General features: G+C 39.0%; 1 protein-coding gene across 1 annotated transcript in view; it reads left to right on the plus strand.

Annotated features, from left to right (window-relative positions):
• ntn1b (netrin 1b) overlaps positions 1-14,123 on the plus strand; it is a 60,871-nt gene that overhangs the window by 13,994 nt on the left and 32,754 nt on the right. The window contains exon 2 of the mRNA XM_004071822.4: positions 12,130-12,318. Coding sequence (XP_004071870.1) covers positions 12,130-12,318 — 189 coding nt within the window. The remainder of the gene's footprint in view (positions 1-12,129; positions 12,319-14,123) is intronic.

The raw sequence follows: 14,123 nt of genomic DNA on the forward strand, positions 1-14,123 counted from the left end.
TGAAATCTGTTCCCAGCATTGTGGTGAATGCATCAGAGTGCATTAGAACTTGACTGTTCTGTTTATTTATTTTCATTTTGCAGTGTTGTTTCCTTGTTTTTCATTTTTTCATAAGGCGTAGATTTGCCAGAATTAATATCCAGATTTACAAACCCCTGGTGTCAAACAGAAACCTCTGTATTGCATCAACTGTATGAGGTGTTCGGGAAAAGTTTGGAAATGAGTGTTTTTTGTTGTTCTAACTCAGATCCAGCTGCTTTAAAGGTTTGAATGATTTAAAGCCCTACTTCAGAAAAACAGTGAGGGGATCCTGCACAGTTGGGACAGACTAAGCTGTTTGCTTTTTCCTGGTGTTCATTGTTGTTTTCTTATGGGATACTTTAATAAAGAGATGAAATGAAAGCGTGCGGTTATAAAAATGCAGATGCTCCTCTTTCTTTTGTCATGCGTGAGGCTGACTTTGTGCGGCCTCCAGGGTGGCACCAGGACCACCAAGTGCGCGAACATGGAGCCCCCTTTGAGGGGCCGCAGCAGGGCAGGCTGGGAATGATTAATGGGCCAAGAGAGTGACACGCTCTGTGGCTCAGCTTCAGACCCCCGGCCAGCTCCCCTGCTGTGCCGCCACCGGACGCAGCCAGCTCAGTGACAGCGCAGACGCCCACACACACAACACGCTTCCTCAGTGTCATTTACCCCCAGTGCCACGGCCCCTTTCTCCCCCTAGAAAGCTTTAAAAATCTCTTCCGCGGAGGGGAGGCTAAGCTCCTTTGGCTTGTACCATCTTTCCCGCTGCGCTGTCAACACGAAGGTCTTTTTACACACGACAAATGCAACAGCTCACAACTGGATCTCTCACAGATGAATAGTCTTCATCGACACACTAAAGGGAGCTTTACGTCTGTCCTCAAAGAAAACCTGCAAAGGGAAAGTGACTTCTGCTTAATCCCTCACCAAACAGCAGGGATGTCAGCTGCTAATTGCACCACTTCTTTTCATTAACAGTGAGACATAATGAGTCTGCCTTCAGGGGAAAAAACACTTGTTGGATCCAGTTACATATTTATTTCTCTACCTAACAACCGTGGGGGTGTCTCCCTGCAGCTCCCCAGAATGGATTGATGCATTCTTCCCTTGACTGTCTCCATCCCTGCTATACCCCAGTGCCTGATTTCCCCCCAAAAGCAAATGAGGAACCACTTATATCTGAGGGGATATCCAGCAGGAGAGGAAACCCTCGCTTATTACTGCACATTGCTCCCAAAATGATTGTAAATATCTAAGCATTCCACATCCGCAGAATAATCCTGGGATCCATCAGCATCCACCCTCCCTCTGGTCACAGTGTTTTTGCGAGTGTCAGACTGGAAGTGGGATTAATTCCTCCTCTGGTGCCTCCTATTTCTTTCAATTTGAGCAGGTATGTGGACTGTTTCCACCTTCTTCTTATCTCTTGTTTAGATCCCCGCTACTGTAGCCCCAGTGGTTCCCTAAATATTTTTTTTTTGATCCAAATAGAAGAAACTGTTCTCTTTGCTGGTAAGATTGGCTTTAACAATTCCATTTACATAAACAGAGAAAGTTCTGTTAGTCAGCAATATCAAACTCATTTTCTAATCTGTCCAACAGTATTTTATGGTCTACAGTATCAAAAACTGATGATAACCCTAAAAGAACCAAAACTGTGTATTTTCCAGTCAGTAGCCATCTGCACATCATTTGATGCTTCGAGTAAAGCAATCTCCGTGGAATGCATCTTTCTAAAACCAGATTGGTACTTATCGAAGAGTTCATAGTTGTTTAAAAAAGATGTAAACTGTTCTGCCACTACCTTCTCCAAAACTTTTGAGAGGAGAGGTTATTTTGAAATGGGTTATGATGGATCCAGGTTAGGCTTTTTTTAAAATGGGTCTTATTGCAGCCTGTTTAAAGAAGTTTGTGACAGTCCCAGTGGAAAGAGACAAGGTCTGTAAGAGAAGGTCATGTGATGTGATGCAGGGTTAAAGACTGTGTTCAAAAAGAAGAAAAAAACAGAAACAAATGATCCTTGACAAGATTCTAACATAACAAAAGTGATTATAATAAAATATTGCTTAAAACAGACTAATGAAAATTAAACACTCTTAAATTGTTTAAAAAATTAAATTTTTTGTATTAAAGATGTCTTATGAAAACCCTGTGATGAAATCCACAAAAACATTTTGAAATAAAAAAATTTTTTAGGATATAAATAGTATCAGTGATTTTACGTTTGGTGTTTTAGTAGGTTTTTGCTCACAACAATTTTAGTGTAAAATCCAAAACTATTGTGATTCAGGAAAAAATATATATATTTACCCACTGCAATAAAGTTGATCTGCACATTTTTAGCATGGTGTAACTGAGATTTAATATTTAACTAAATGTTCTTTATTCAAAACAGTAAGTAATCATTTTTAAAAAATAAAATACAATAGATGAGTTATTATAATCATACAAGTTTAAATTTTAGCAAAACTTTTCCCGGCAAGTAGTTTTTGAGATTAAAGCAGGCGTTTTTTAAATAAGTGGAAAAAGTCCTTCTACTGCCCCTAGTGGTATGATGATGAACTAAAGCGAGGCAGATGACATGAACAGTAGGGGTGTAAGGATCCTCTTGGACAACAATTTAAATCACATCAAACGCATTTTCCATTAATTATTGTTTACTTGTTTGTTTGTATACATATTTAATTTATATTTGATTATCTTGCAAGAAAGACAATAAATCTGGAAAACTACACCTGAGCGGTTCAGTACCCAGGTATTTATTTCACACTGCTTGAAGTGTTGGCTAAAGATGTCCCGGATCGATTTTAGGTCAGTGAATCGAATCACATTGTTCCAAATAAATCAATATTGACTATGAATTGGATCAGCAACCACAAATTATGATATGAATCGAATTGTTGTTAAACTGAATCGTTAAAACCCTAATGAGAACATTTAAAACGGAGGCATTTCCTTTAAGTAGCATCACTGTGAAAGGTGTAACGGTGCACTTTGGTAGCAAAAGGAGAAGGAGGGAGTTAGGAGGAGGGGCTTAGATAGAAAATTTACAGGGTAATGAATACATGAATACATTCGATGTTCCCGTGAAAACACCTGCACAAATTATTCTGAATTTTAAGGTCCACCAAACCGAGGATAATTTCTCAGGACATGACTATTTGAAAACTGATGACAAACTGAATATAATACAAATGTATAACTAAATATGCATATCACAACTGAAAATACTGAGACTGGATGGGACTATCCTTTGGAGATTTACAAAACTACTTTTATTTCACTCCAAACAGCTGCAGCATAAAGTTCACAGCTTCTGCCAAGACTGCCTGCGGCTGGTGTTCTTCAGGAAGAGACCAAGCCTTTTCCTCTTCAATTAATAGTCTTTCAAGTTGCTTAGCAACCAGAACAAACTTTGAGGCCTAAAAAAGAGCACAACATTGCAACAGACCTGTTAGTGTTTCCAGAAATGCATATTTATAAATCATGTTCTGTTTGATTTTATATTATGACAGCAGTGGGTGCTACTGCTGCAACATTATTCTCTTTGTGGTGACATCTTTTTAACCCCGGAGTAACCAAAAACAATTTTCTTCTAGTTTTCTTAAAGGAAAATTGACCCTGTGGGTTCAACAGGGTTAAAAATTCCTATCATTCAAGATCAGTTTAAATGTAATTTTAAAAATTCCTTTAGCTCAAATTTAAACTTTAAACATTTTTTGGATGATGCCAAAGGTTAAAAGTGCGAATGGAATCCACAGGACACAGGAGAGATGCTACTCAACACAGTTATAAATAGGCCTTTGGAGAAAAGTGTAGAAAAGCACAATAAACATGCCACAAGAACGATGGATTGTCACTCCAGCCTAATGATTTACGACCTTGTGGCTTCCTGCCTCTTTCTCCTTTACTCCCTACGCTGTGGAGCCGCCGCGTGCCGGAGTGTTAATATAACCTCCCTGCTGCACCGGGGAGATCTGCAGCTCAGCGCAGTGCTGAAATCCAGCAGCAACCTGGCTGTGCATAGACATCAGGAGCAGGTTCAGTTGGACAGTGTCTCCCCCTGACCAGGCTCTATTAGGTTCCATTTGTGCAGCATCGTCTCATTTTCTGTTCTGAGTTTTAAAATCTTTCAAACATCTATCAAGTCAGTACCAGAACAGAAGGACTTGGTGTTACAACATCTGTCAGGATGGTTTGTCTTGCCTTTTGTGCTCAGAAGATTTAGGGAACCATCCAGCCAAAAGAGTGACAAAAAGTAATAGCTGGCAAATTCATTTTGTTTGGTCGGCTTTCACGCTGAAACTAACCGTGGAAAAATCACACAATCACAACAGCTTCTCTTTTTTTTTTGAAGAGGGTATTGCAAGCTTTGGAAGAGGGTTATGGTTGTAAAAAGAAAATAAAGGGCCAAGGAGAATTCGGATTTTAATCTCGGAATTCTGACTTTTTTGCTCAGAATTCTGAGAAAAAAAGTCAGAATTCTTTTTGGGACTTTATTTTTGTTTTCCACGGCCCTAATCTTCCTCCGTAGGACCAACAATAAGTTTTACCAGGTAGGGGGGGGGAAAAGTTAAACGCCTAAAACCAGCAAGTCCTGCTAGTCTTTTGACAGTCTGAGAGGTCCCTTCATCACCTTAATCCAACCTTATTTTCAACCTTTTAGTGCTTTGGGATTCCTCTGATTTGAGCAGTTTTTTTATTCCTGCATTTGCTGGATTGAAAGGTACAACGGTTAAAAAATAAGTTTTCAAAATGATCAGAGTATGGCAGCAACGGTGCACGTTCTCAAAAAGGTCTGGTTCCATCGGAAACAGTCTGCCACGAGATTTGTGCTGGCTGAGATGAGAACTCATGAAGCTACAATAGGACTGGTTTCAGCACTTCGATGTTTTCATGCCACTAGTTTCAAAACCTTGCATTTTGTTTTAATTGAAGAAACAAATATGGCTCCATACGCTGCTGTTTGACCTTTCTTTGAAATGTTGTAAAGGCTACAAACACTGTGGGACAGTCTGCCTATTCACAAGATCTACCCGATTTAGCTGATTCTGACCCGCAGAAAAGCATACAGGTGCAAAACTGCTATTTTGGATCAGCTGGAATTTCATTACTTGTGGTAAAAAAAATGGTTGACAAAAGAATGTGTAGCTCATTCTGCAATGTAAAAGGGTTAATATTTAGTTAAAAATATTTTAAAATAGTGTAAATACAGATATACCTATTCATTTTTTGCTCTTCCAAATAAAATCTTCTTCCACTTTCGGCTTCTCCCATCAGGGGTCGCCACAGCGAACAAGTCGCATGGTAAATTTGGCAATGTTTTACGCCGGATGCCCTTCCTGACGCAACCTTCTCAAACCGGGCTTGGAACCGGCAGAGGTAGAGAAGGGAACAGGGAGCAGCCCGGAGTCGAACTCAGGTTTCACGGATGGAAGGCGCCGCAAACCAGCACGAGCTAAACTGGCTCCGCTCTTCCAAATAAAATAATTTTTGCTATTATTTTACTGTTAATACACTTTGAAATACTAAAATTTTTGCCAATATTATATATATATTTTTAAAAATACTCAAACTACAAGGAAACATCTTCAGTTCTAGTTTGTTCTCTGTAATCTGTTTTTCATTACACATGGACTTTGAATATAAAAAACAGAGTAATTTTGTCAGGGCTTGTTCTGATTGATGTTATGACACATTACCAAAAATGTGTTGGATAGCTGTGTCTTTGCCAAATCTTCCCTTTTTTTGTAAAAGTTTGGATAACTACTCACTTATTTCACTGCTGCATTTTTGCTGAAGAGTCCATTTTCAATTACACTGTGCTGATCTGCATCAAGATTCACTTGCGTTGGAACTGAGCCCTTTGTTTAGTGGGAGAGCTTTCACAACAGCTAAATAGCCGACCACCGGAAAAAAAGTCTAGTTTGGGCCAAAAAGGTCAGGACAATACTACAGATTTAAAGAAAGTCACTTAAAAGATTAAAGTTGAACAAATAAATTACAAAGATCAAATGGTACAACAACAAAAAAAAGAAGCTTAAACCATTAGCCAGGCTGCAGAATCATTTTAATTTATGTCACATTACCAATCTTCCTTTAAAACATTAAAAGTTATCAGATTTAGGTAATCAAGGTCAATAACTGCAGTATTTTTAACCAGTTCTCCTATAAACATAAGGAAAAAAAAGTTGACGGAGGAAGGAAATGCCACTCCACCCCACTGGGTTTCACCTCCTATAATCTGGCAGCTCTGTTCCTGACAGAAAATGTTTAAGAAATACACAAAAACTAACAAGAATTTACAAGTTTATTGCTTTAACTAGTACTGTAAGAAGCACATTTGAAAGCAGACAGAGTTTGGACGCTCAAAAAGCAAGTATTTCCCAAACCAGTGCCAGCAAAGATGTTTCCTCACAAATCCATCATCTTTGGTGGTTAAGTCCGGCCAAATTTCCTCTTTACCACATGACCTGATGGTGGGAGGGTTAGGTGAGAGTGAAGCGCCAATAACAGACATGGAAAAGCAACATAAAAACATAGAAAACCAAAATAAAACATGCCGTCTCCCATCTTTTGCTGTTCTGAACCCTTTGGCATTAAACAACATTCCTGAAAAAAGACAGATGTTTGATGGAAACTAAAACAAAGACTCCAGATAGGCTTGTTACAATCAGTTTCCCACCTTATAACAGCTCCCACCAACAGCACTACAATAGGACAAATAGAGTAATAGATTACATGCTGACCATGATGATCATCATTGTTTAATAAGATGTTGTTAATGGCAACACCTATGTGAGCAAACACTTTATATTACTGATTACACAACAGTGGAGGATTTATTTGGTCATTATTATTTGCTTTTTTAAAAGGAAAAAAATTAATGAAACTGTTTTGAACAAGTAAACATGTCAACTTATCACAGATCCTCCATCTGAGGATCTGCATCAAGTTACCCTGGTTGATGGTGCATTGGCGGGTGTCCTCTCGAATTTCATACGTGTGTTCCTGTGAAGAAGAGCTCCTCAACCCTCATGCAGCCTGGCTTGGGTGGCTGCTTTTGCGGAGCCAAAGAATTCCGCATGCTCCAGGCAACCAAACTGTTTACGAGGAGTTGTTCGCACAAAAGCGCAGGGCGGGCTGATTGCTCGGCTAATTGATCCTCACCACAGATCACAGAGCTGCGCTCGTAAAGAAAAGGAACGCCCCCCGTGACATCAGTGCATGCTGCAAGTCAGGGGACACGCTTATTCCCATGATAAAGGACTGCATTTAAGAAGGGAAAGACAAGGGACACCGTCAGGCAGAAGGCATGTACGCGTCCACCAGGATTTGATTATGCTATTATGCAAAAACAGTGTGCTCCTGTGTAAAAAGGCTAACCTGAGCTTCCATGGATGCTTTGGAATATAGGCTCTGTAAAAAGTGATGGCTAAATCAGATTTCCATTCTGTGGTTAAATTTTTTCAAACTATTTTTATATTTTTATAGAATATAAACGCAGGAGTTAAGGGATATGACCAACCATGTGCACAACAAAAAGACTTTAATGATAAAAATGACAAATATATTGAGAACATAGATGAATACTAAGATAAAAAGCCGGAAGACCTGTCAGTCTGACAAAACACAGCTTGAAAATTAATGAGCTAGCCAGTGGGAAAAAAATGATTTAAAAAAAACTTTAGAAAACAGAAGGAATGAAGATTAAAATAAGACATAATCTAAAGCAAACTCAAATCAACTGCTGAGCAGGAAAAGTCAGTCTTAAACTTAGTTATCAAGAGAAACTAAATAGGAATACCATAACTAATAGTTATGGTTAGATGATGGTGCAAGGCTTTTCAGAGGAAGTTTGAAGGACGAAGTGGCTGCACCAAGCAGGCACGTGCACTCATGGGGCTCTGGGGGGTGCTTGAGCACCTGCCCTTTTTGCCTCCTATTAAAAAAGTGCCCTATTGCCCTTTGTTATTTATTTATTTTTGTGTGTCAGTTTCTCTTTTTTCTTTTTTTATAATAAATGGTTATTCGCACATATTTACGTGCGACCAGCACAAAAAACGATGGAAATTCATGTTGGCCTGACATAAGTTGTGCAGCCAAGATGCACACTGCGGAATTGCCCGCACATATTTTAAGTGCGTCCAAGGCTGAATGCTTTTGTTGCCTCACGTCTTTAAAGTTAAATTCGAGGTTAAAGTTCCATTGGTTGTCACGCACCTATGTGTGAAATATGTTCTCCGCATTTGATCCATCCCTTGGGGGAGCAGTGAGCTGCAGATACAGCCGCACTCAGGAACCATTTGGTGCATTGACCCTAACCATAATTCTAACCTTAACCTTCCTCTGGGTCCATGTGGCCAAGACAAAAGTTCAGCATCCTCTCACACTGACGTAAAGCTTCCTAGAGAGGAAATTTCAACAGTGGCTGTGTTTCCACTACACATAAGCGCAAAACGTTCCTTTTTAATGTATGTATGTTTTAGGCACGTCACTGTTTCCAAGTACCAGTAGTCCAGTTTTTATTGTTTTGCCAGCATTCGTATCTATTAGTTTAAAGGTTACTGTGTGGAAAAAAGCAACCTTAACTAGTACAAAAAAAGCAACTCTAACAATTGTGTTTAACTGATCACATTTACTTCATAAAACGGTCCTTTAGGAGACCTTAAAATCGTTTAATATTTATGTACAGTACAATAAGAGAAGTTGTCGGACAGAAAATACACTTTCTTTGCTTTAAAGAAATGTTACCATGTGGAGAGGATGAATAGCTGTCCTGTTTTGTCAGAAATGAAAATCTGCAAATCCTTGAGACTTGCAGCTGCTTATCCCTGTCTAATGAAACCACAGAACAAGTCATTATTAATGTAAATATGAGACGCAAATGCCAGAAAGCTCTAGCATCAACTCTTCTAATCTCATGGGGGGGGGGGGGGGGGGGGGACTAAAGGAAACATCCTCTTACCTCAAACATGTGCTGCTATAAACCACTAATTAGACAACTTGCCAAGCTGTATTTCAAATATTTCATGCACTCTTTATGGATATTTTCGTTTTGTCTTGTTATGATTTAACATTTTGCTAAATTATTCAAAAGCTGCTTGGAAGCTAGTAAAACATGGAATTTTTCAGTGAGTTTGTTACTGAAGCCCTTTGTTGTTGTCTTAACCAGCACAAGAGTCCCAGCTGCTGCGGTGATTGAAATATTTAATGTGGGAAACGTGCCTGTGGTGGAAGCGGGCCAGCGGGCAACTCAGGGTGATGGATCACAGAGGTTTGCTTTTCATGTTTCTGCAGAACTGAGTCCAACATGGTTTCAGTTTTACATCTTTTAGTGGGATAAGACATTTGTCAATGGGGTGGGGCTTGAGCAAGCCTTTGCATTCTCTGAATTTATTATATTGTTTTTTATGATGTATGCACAAATTATTGTACATTGTGACTCAAAAAACTTGATATTTTACAATAGATTTTAATGGTTGCTTGGAAACAAAATGTTAAGCCAGGCCTGTAAAGAAAAGTATTCCTGCAGGGCTGCAAAGCTGAACACATGCTTTAAAGAAAATCACATCCTGATGTCTAATAATCAAGACCAATGTTAAAAAGGCACCAACAAGAGCTTTTAGGCTGTTCCACTTGGTTTTCACTTTCTTTCCTACAGCAGAGAAGCATATGCAGGCTTTACACTGAAGTGCAGTTTCGAAGCTGCACTTAAACTCCACCCCAATTCAAGTTATTCAGGGTTGAAACGCAAAGTGTTTATCCTTTATTTTAGAAAAAAGGAAAGATAAAACGACTCTTTGAGATGGTAATGTAGTAATGAACCCTAATATCACATCACCCACACAGCTTTTATGTAAGCATTGTGTACGCTTTGTAAAAACTAAAACATAGGAATCCACTACAGCTGAATAATACTAACCCAATAGATTTCCAGTATAAAGCACATTTAAAAAACACAACAAAAAAATGTTGCTAAAGAAAAGGCATTGAATAACCAGTAGGTGGCATTTTACACAGGCAGTAATGTAAATCTGTCCAACTTACTGCTTCTACAACTTTTAGTTATTAGAAGTGAGATCCCTGACAAAAGTTCTAGGAGCATTTTCCAACAACTCTCCTCTTTTTATTTTTTTATTTGAGATCAAAACCAACCTGAGGGGTTTCTTGAGGAGTGAAAATCTTTATAACCCAAAAAGGGTTGGAATCAGTACATTCTGAAGACCTGGTTGTTTTGGGGGTGCAGTATTCCCACAAACCAGCGGTAACAAAGGAAGCAAACGGAAATATAGCCAACTGGATCGGAATTTACATTGAAAATGTTTTCTGTTAGTTGACCTATTCATGAAGCCACAAAACATGGACATACAGTATGTAGACCTGCTGACAAATTTTCCAACCTTTTCTTGGTTTGCACTTCTGCGGATCTTGTTTTGTCTACTTCTAATGCTCACAATTTTGGCTTTTTTTTTGCTTTTCTTCCTGCTTAATGTACATTCTTTTCTGCACAGTCTATTATATTCAGAATAGAATAAACTGAACCAGGCTTAATACATTTTTCATTTTGACCAGTGTTTGATTGGGCTGCAATGGAGATCAGAAGAATCTGCTCCTGACACCAGTGCAGGATGAAATGTATCTAAACTCATCAAGAATAAATGTATTCCACTTCTTAAAGCCTAATAACTCACTCAATTCTCCTCAAGGATCACAGATGTTAGATTGTGCTGCACTGAGCATGCTCATAAATATGGACTTCCCCCTTGCTGTGTGGGATGTTCATCAGCCACACACCCAGAGAGAAGCATCTCCTATACAATCCCTGATAGATGACCCTTGAACATAAATAGATTGGAGCTGCACTGCTTAAAGAGGGCCCTTGAAACCAAATAAAAGCAGACACAGAACTGACACCTTGCTTCTTTGGAGCTACTTTAAATACTCCTTTCTATCACCACAGCTTCTTCTTTTAAAATATTGGACCAAAAGAAGCATCCTCAGTTTTTATTAAATGTAAATCTTATTGTTGATCGTCTGAGAGTCGAGGGTGTTGTATTGTCCAGCATTTAAGCTTATCTGGGCTTGAGGTTCTGAAACAGGAGCTCTGCGGCGGCCGTGTGAGCAGAGTGCGAATGTGTGGATGAGACACTGCAGCTCCTACTAGAGAATCCTGGGGACAGCTGTTTAGATAGCATTTATTAATCTCCTGATGCTCTCACACACAGAAAAAACAATGTCGTCAAGTGAAAACCAGAAAAGATAAGACAAGTCTGTTGATTTTTGTCACTGCAGTTTTCCTCTATTCCCATTGAACTTTTAAAAAGCAGATTAGGTCAAGGGTTCATTAAATGCTTCATTAAAATGTTTGAGAAGATTAGCATTAACATTATTCTTTACAGCATTCGTAGCATTTTTCTTCACACTTCCCCTAAGTGGAGATAACATCTAGGATAAGAAAGCAGCAAATACTAGGAGTGAAAAAGGGGGACAGATCACGCTTGAGGGATTCTTCAACACTTGGTGGGGTGTTGGATCAGCCTCAGTGAAGGAAGTGTGGGAGATAAGCCCTTGACAGCTGCCAAACACTGCTGTGTTATGCTGTATCCCTTTCGGGGTCACTGGGTCGCCTGATCCTGGCCCAGCTATTGGGCGAAGGCGGTGTACACCCTGGACAGGTCACCAATCTGTCGCAGGGCACCTTTTTTTTTTCATATTTTTGTATAATAAGCTTATAAATTTGCCTATAGAAGCATTGGAAAAATACCTTGAGGATGTATTTTCTAAAAAAAAAGAAGTACTTTGGTAAATTGTTCTGTATTGATGGTTAATGCCGGAAGATTTTCTGTTATGACCAAAAATAAAAGACATTAAGTTGTTTTGTAGGTGTCAATTTTCAAAAAATAAAAAGATCTTGAATCAAGTTGAAGCTAAATGTCAACAACATCAGGATTTTATAACAGAGGACTAAAGAAAATGCTGGTCAAGTTCAGATAACCAACAGGGACAAAACCTTCTGATAGAACAAAACAAAAGAAAGCTAAGCCAAACTAAGCTGGTCTGAATTGTGTTACAAACCTGCAGTAATGCCTTCTTTCTCTGCAGCCTGCCACTGTAACCTGCACGCTCGCCGCTGCCGATTCAACATGGAGCTGTACAAGCTGTCAGGCCGCCGGAGTGGTGGGGTCTGTCTCAACTGCCGCCACAACACAGCGGGACGTCACTGCCACTACTGCAAGGAGGGCTACTTCAGGGACATGAGCAAGCCCATTTCTCATCGCAGAGCTTGTAAAGGTAACAGAGGAAGCAAAAGTTACATATGATTACATCTGCAGACAGTAATTTTAAAATTAAATGTTTTCTTTTTATGAAAAACAAGACATTGACATCTTTCTCCGCTATTACCTAGAATAGCTGCATTCACAGTAGCCTCATCAGATACACTGTAACCAAAAGTATTGGTTCCCCTGCTTTGACTCACATACTAACTGAAGTGCCATACCATTCCTAACCTCTAGAGTTCAATACGATGTCGGTCCACCTTTTGCAGCTATCACAGCTCTACTCTCCTGGGAAGGCTGTCCACAAGGTTGAAGAGTGTCTTTCTAGAGATTTTTGACCATTCTTCCAAAAGTGCATTGGTGAGGTCACACGCTGATGTTGGTGGAGAAGATCTGGCTCTCCGTCTCTGCTCTAATCCCTCCCAAAGGTGTTAGCAGCACTGTATTTCAGGTCAGGACTTTGTACAGGCCAGTCGTGTTCTTTTCACGGACCTTGCTTTGTGCTCTGCTGCACAGTCATGTTGGAAGAGGAAGGGGCCTGCTCAAAACTGTTTCCACAAGGTTAGGAGCATGGAATTGTCCTAAATGTTTTGGTATCCTGGAACATTCAGAGCTCCTTTCAATGGAACTAAGGGGCCAAGTAAGTCCAAGTCCTGAAAATAAGCCCACACCATAATTCCTCCTCCACCAAATTTCACACTTGGCACAGTCTACAATGTACCGTTCTCCTGGCCACCTCTAAACCCAAACTCATCCATCAGATTGCCAAATGAAAAATTAATGACTCCAGGGAATGTCATGTACTGATACACAATACCATTTTTTTTAATTGACACAATTCTGCGTTCAAACAAATGACACAAAAGCAAAAATATAAAGAATTTTTTTTGTTTGACCAGACTGTGATGTTCTGAAAAATAATATAGAAATTCACATTGTTAACAAGTCCCAAACCTGAGTTTCAAGTCCTTCCGGTCTAGTCTGGAGGGAAGTCCCAGGTCTCAGACCCAAAATGAGGGAGACTGAACTAATGGCAGAAACTTCAACAATTAAAATATAAACTTTAAAATGACAAACTCCATGAACATTGGGTGAAATAAGCTGAACTGAAAAACCAGTCACTTAATTATGATGATTAAATGAAATAAAAACAGCTCTGGTTAATTATCTAATGAGACCATGCGAAACTGTGACAGAGTAGCAGAAAACAGAACTTTACTAAGAAAACAAACCAAATGGCACAATCCTCACACAACAAATGAAATACAACTCAAGTCTCATATCTAGTTCCCACCTCCGAACATGCGTGCTATTAAAGCAGGAGTATTGCTGCAATCCAAGTTTGCAAATATTTTAAAAAAAGATTAATGGCATAAAACATCTTTGCTGAAAAACTGTTCATAACAGACAAACTGATAGAAAAAAAAAAAAAAACCAAAAAGAATTTCTATTCTAAATTTTTTGAAGTGATTTTTTTTTTACTTGCCAGTGAATGAACCAGGCGGAATAATTATTTATAATTCATTTAAAAAACTAATTCTGAAAATAAGGAAATTAAGGCAAATTTAAATGATTCGAACTAAAGATTTATACCATATTTTTAATCATTTCATTATTTTTCTGTTGCAGACCTTTATAACTTGTAACAATTTCTCACAGTAACAGAAACAGTTTGAATTTGGATGGATTGAGTTTGGTTTGTTCATATCTGAGTCATAGGCAGCATCAATTACATTCCACTACTGCATCAGTTTTACATTTCACAATATTTTACCCTTTTGCTGAGTTGGAAAACAAATTCAAGAAGAAGCAGATAGA

Source organism: Oryzias latipes, chromosome 8 (genome assembly GCF_053564925.1).
Source record: "Oryzias latipes strain Hd-rR chromosome 8, Olatipes_Hd-rR_3.1".
In the NCBI taxonomy this organism is placed as follows: domain Eukaryota; kingdom Metazoa; phylum Chordata; class Actinopteri; order Beloniformes; family Adrianichthyidae; genus Oryzias; species Oryzias latipes.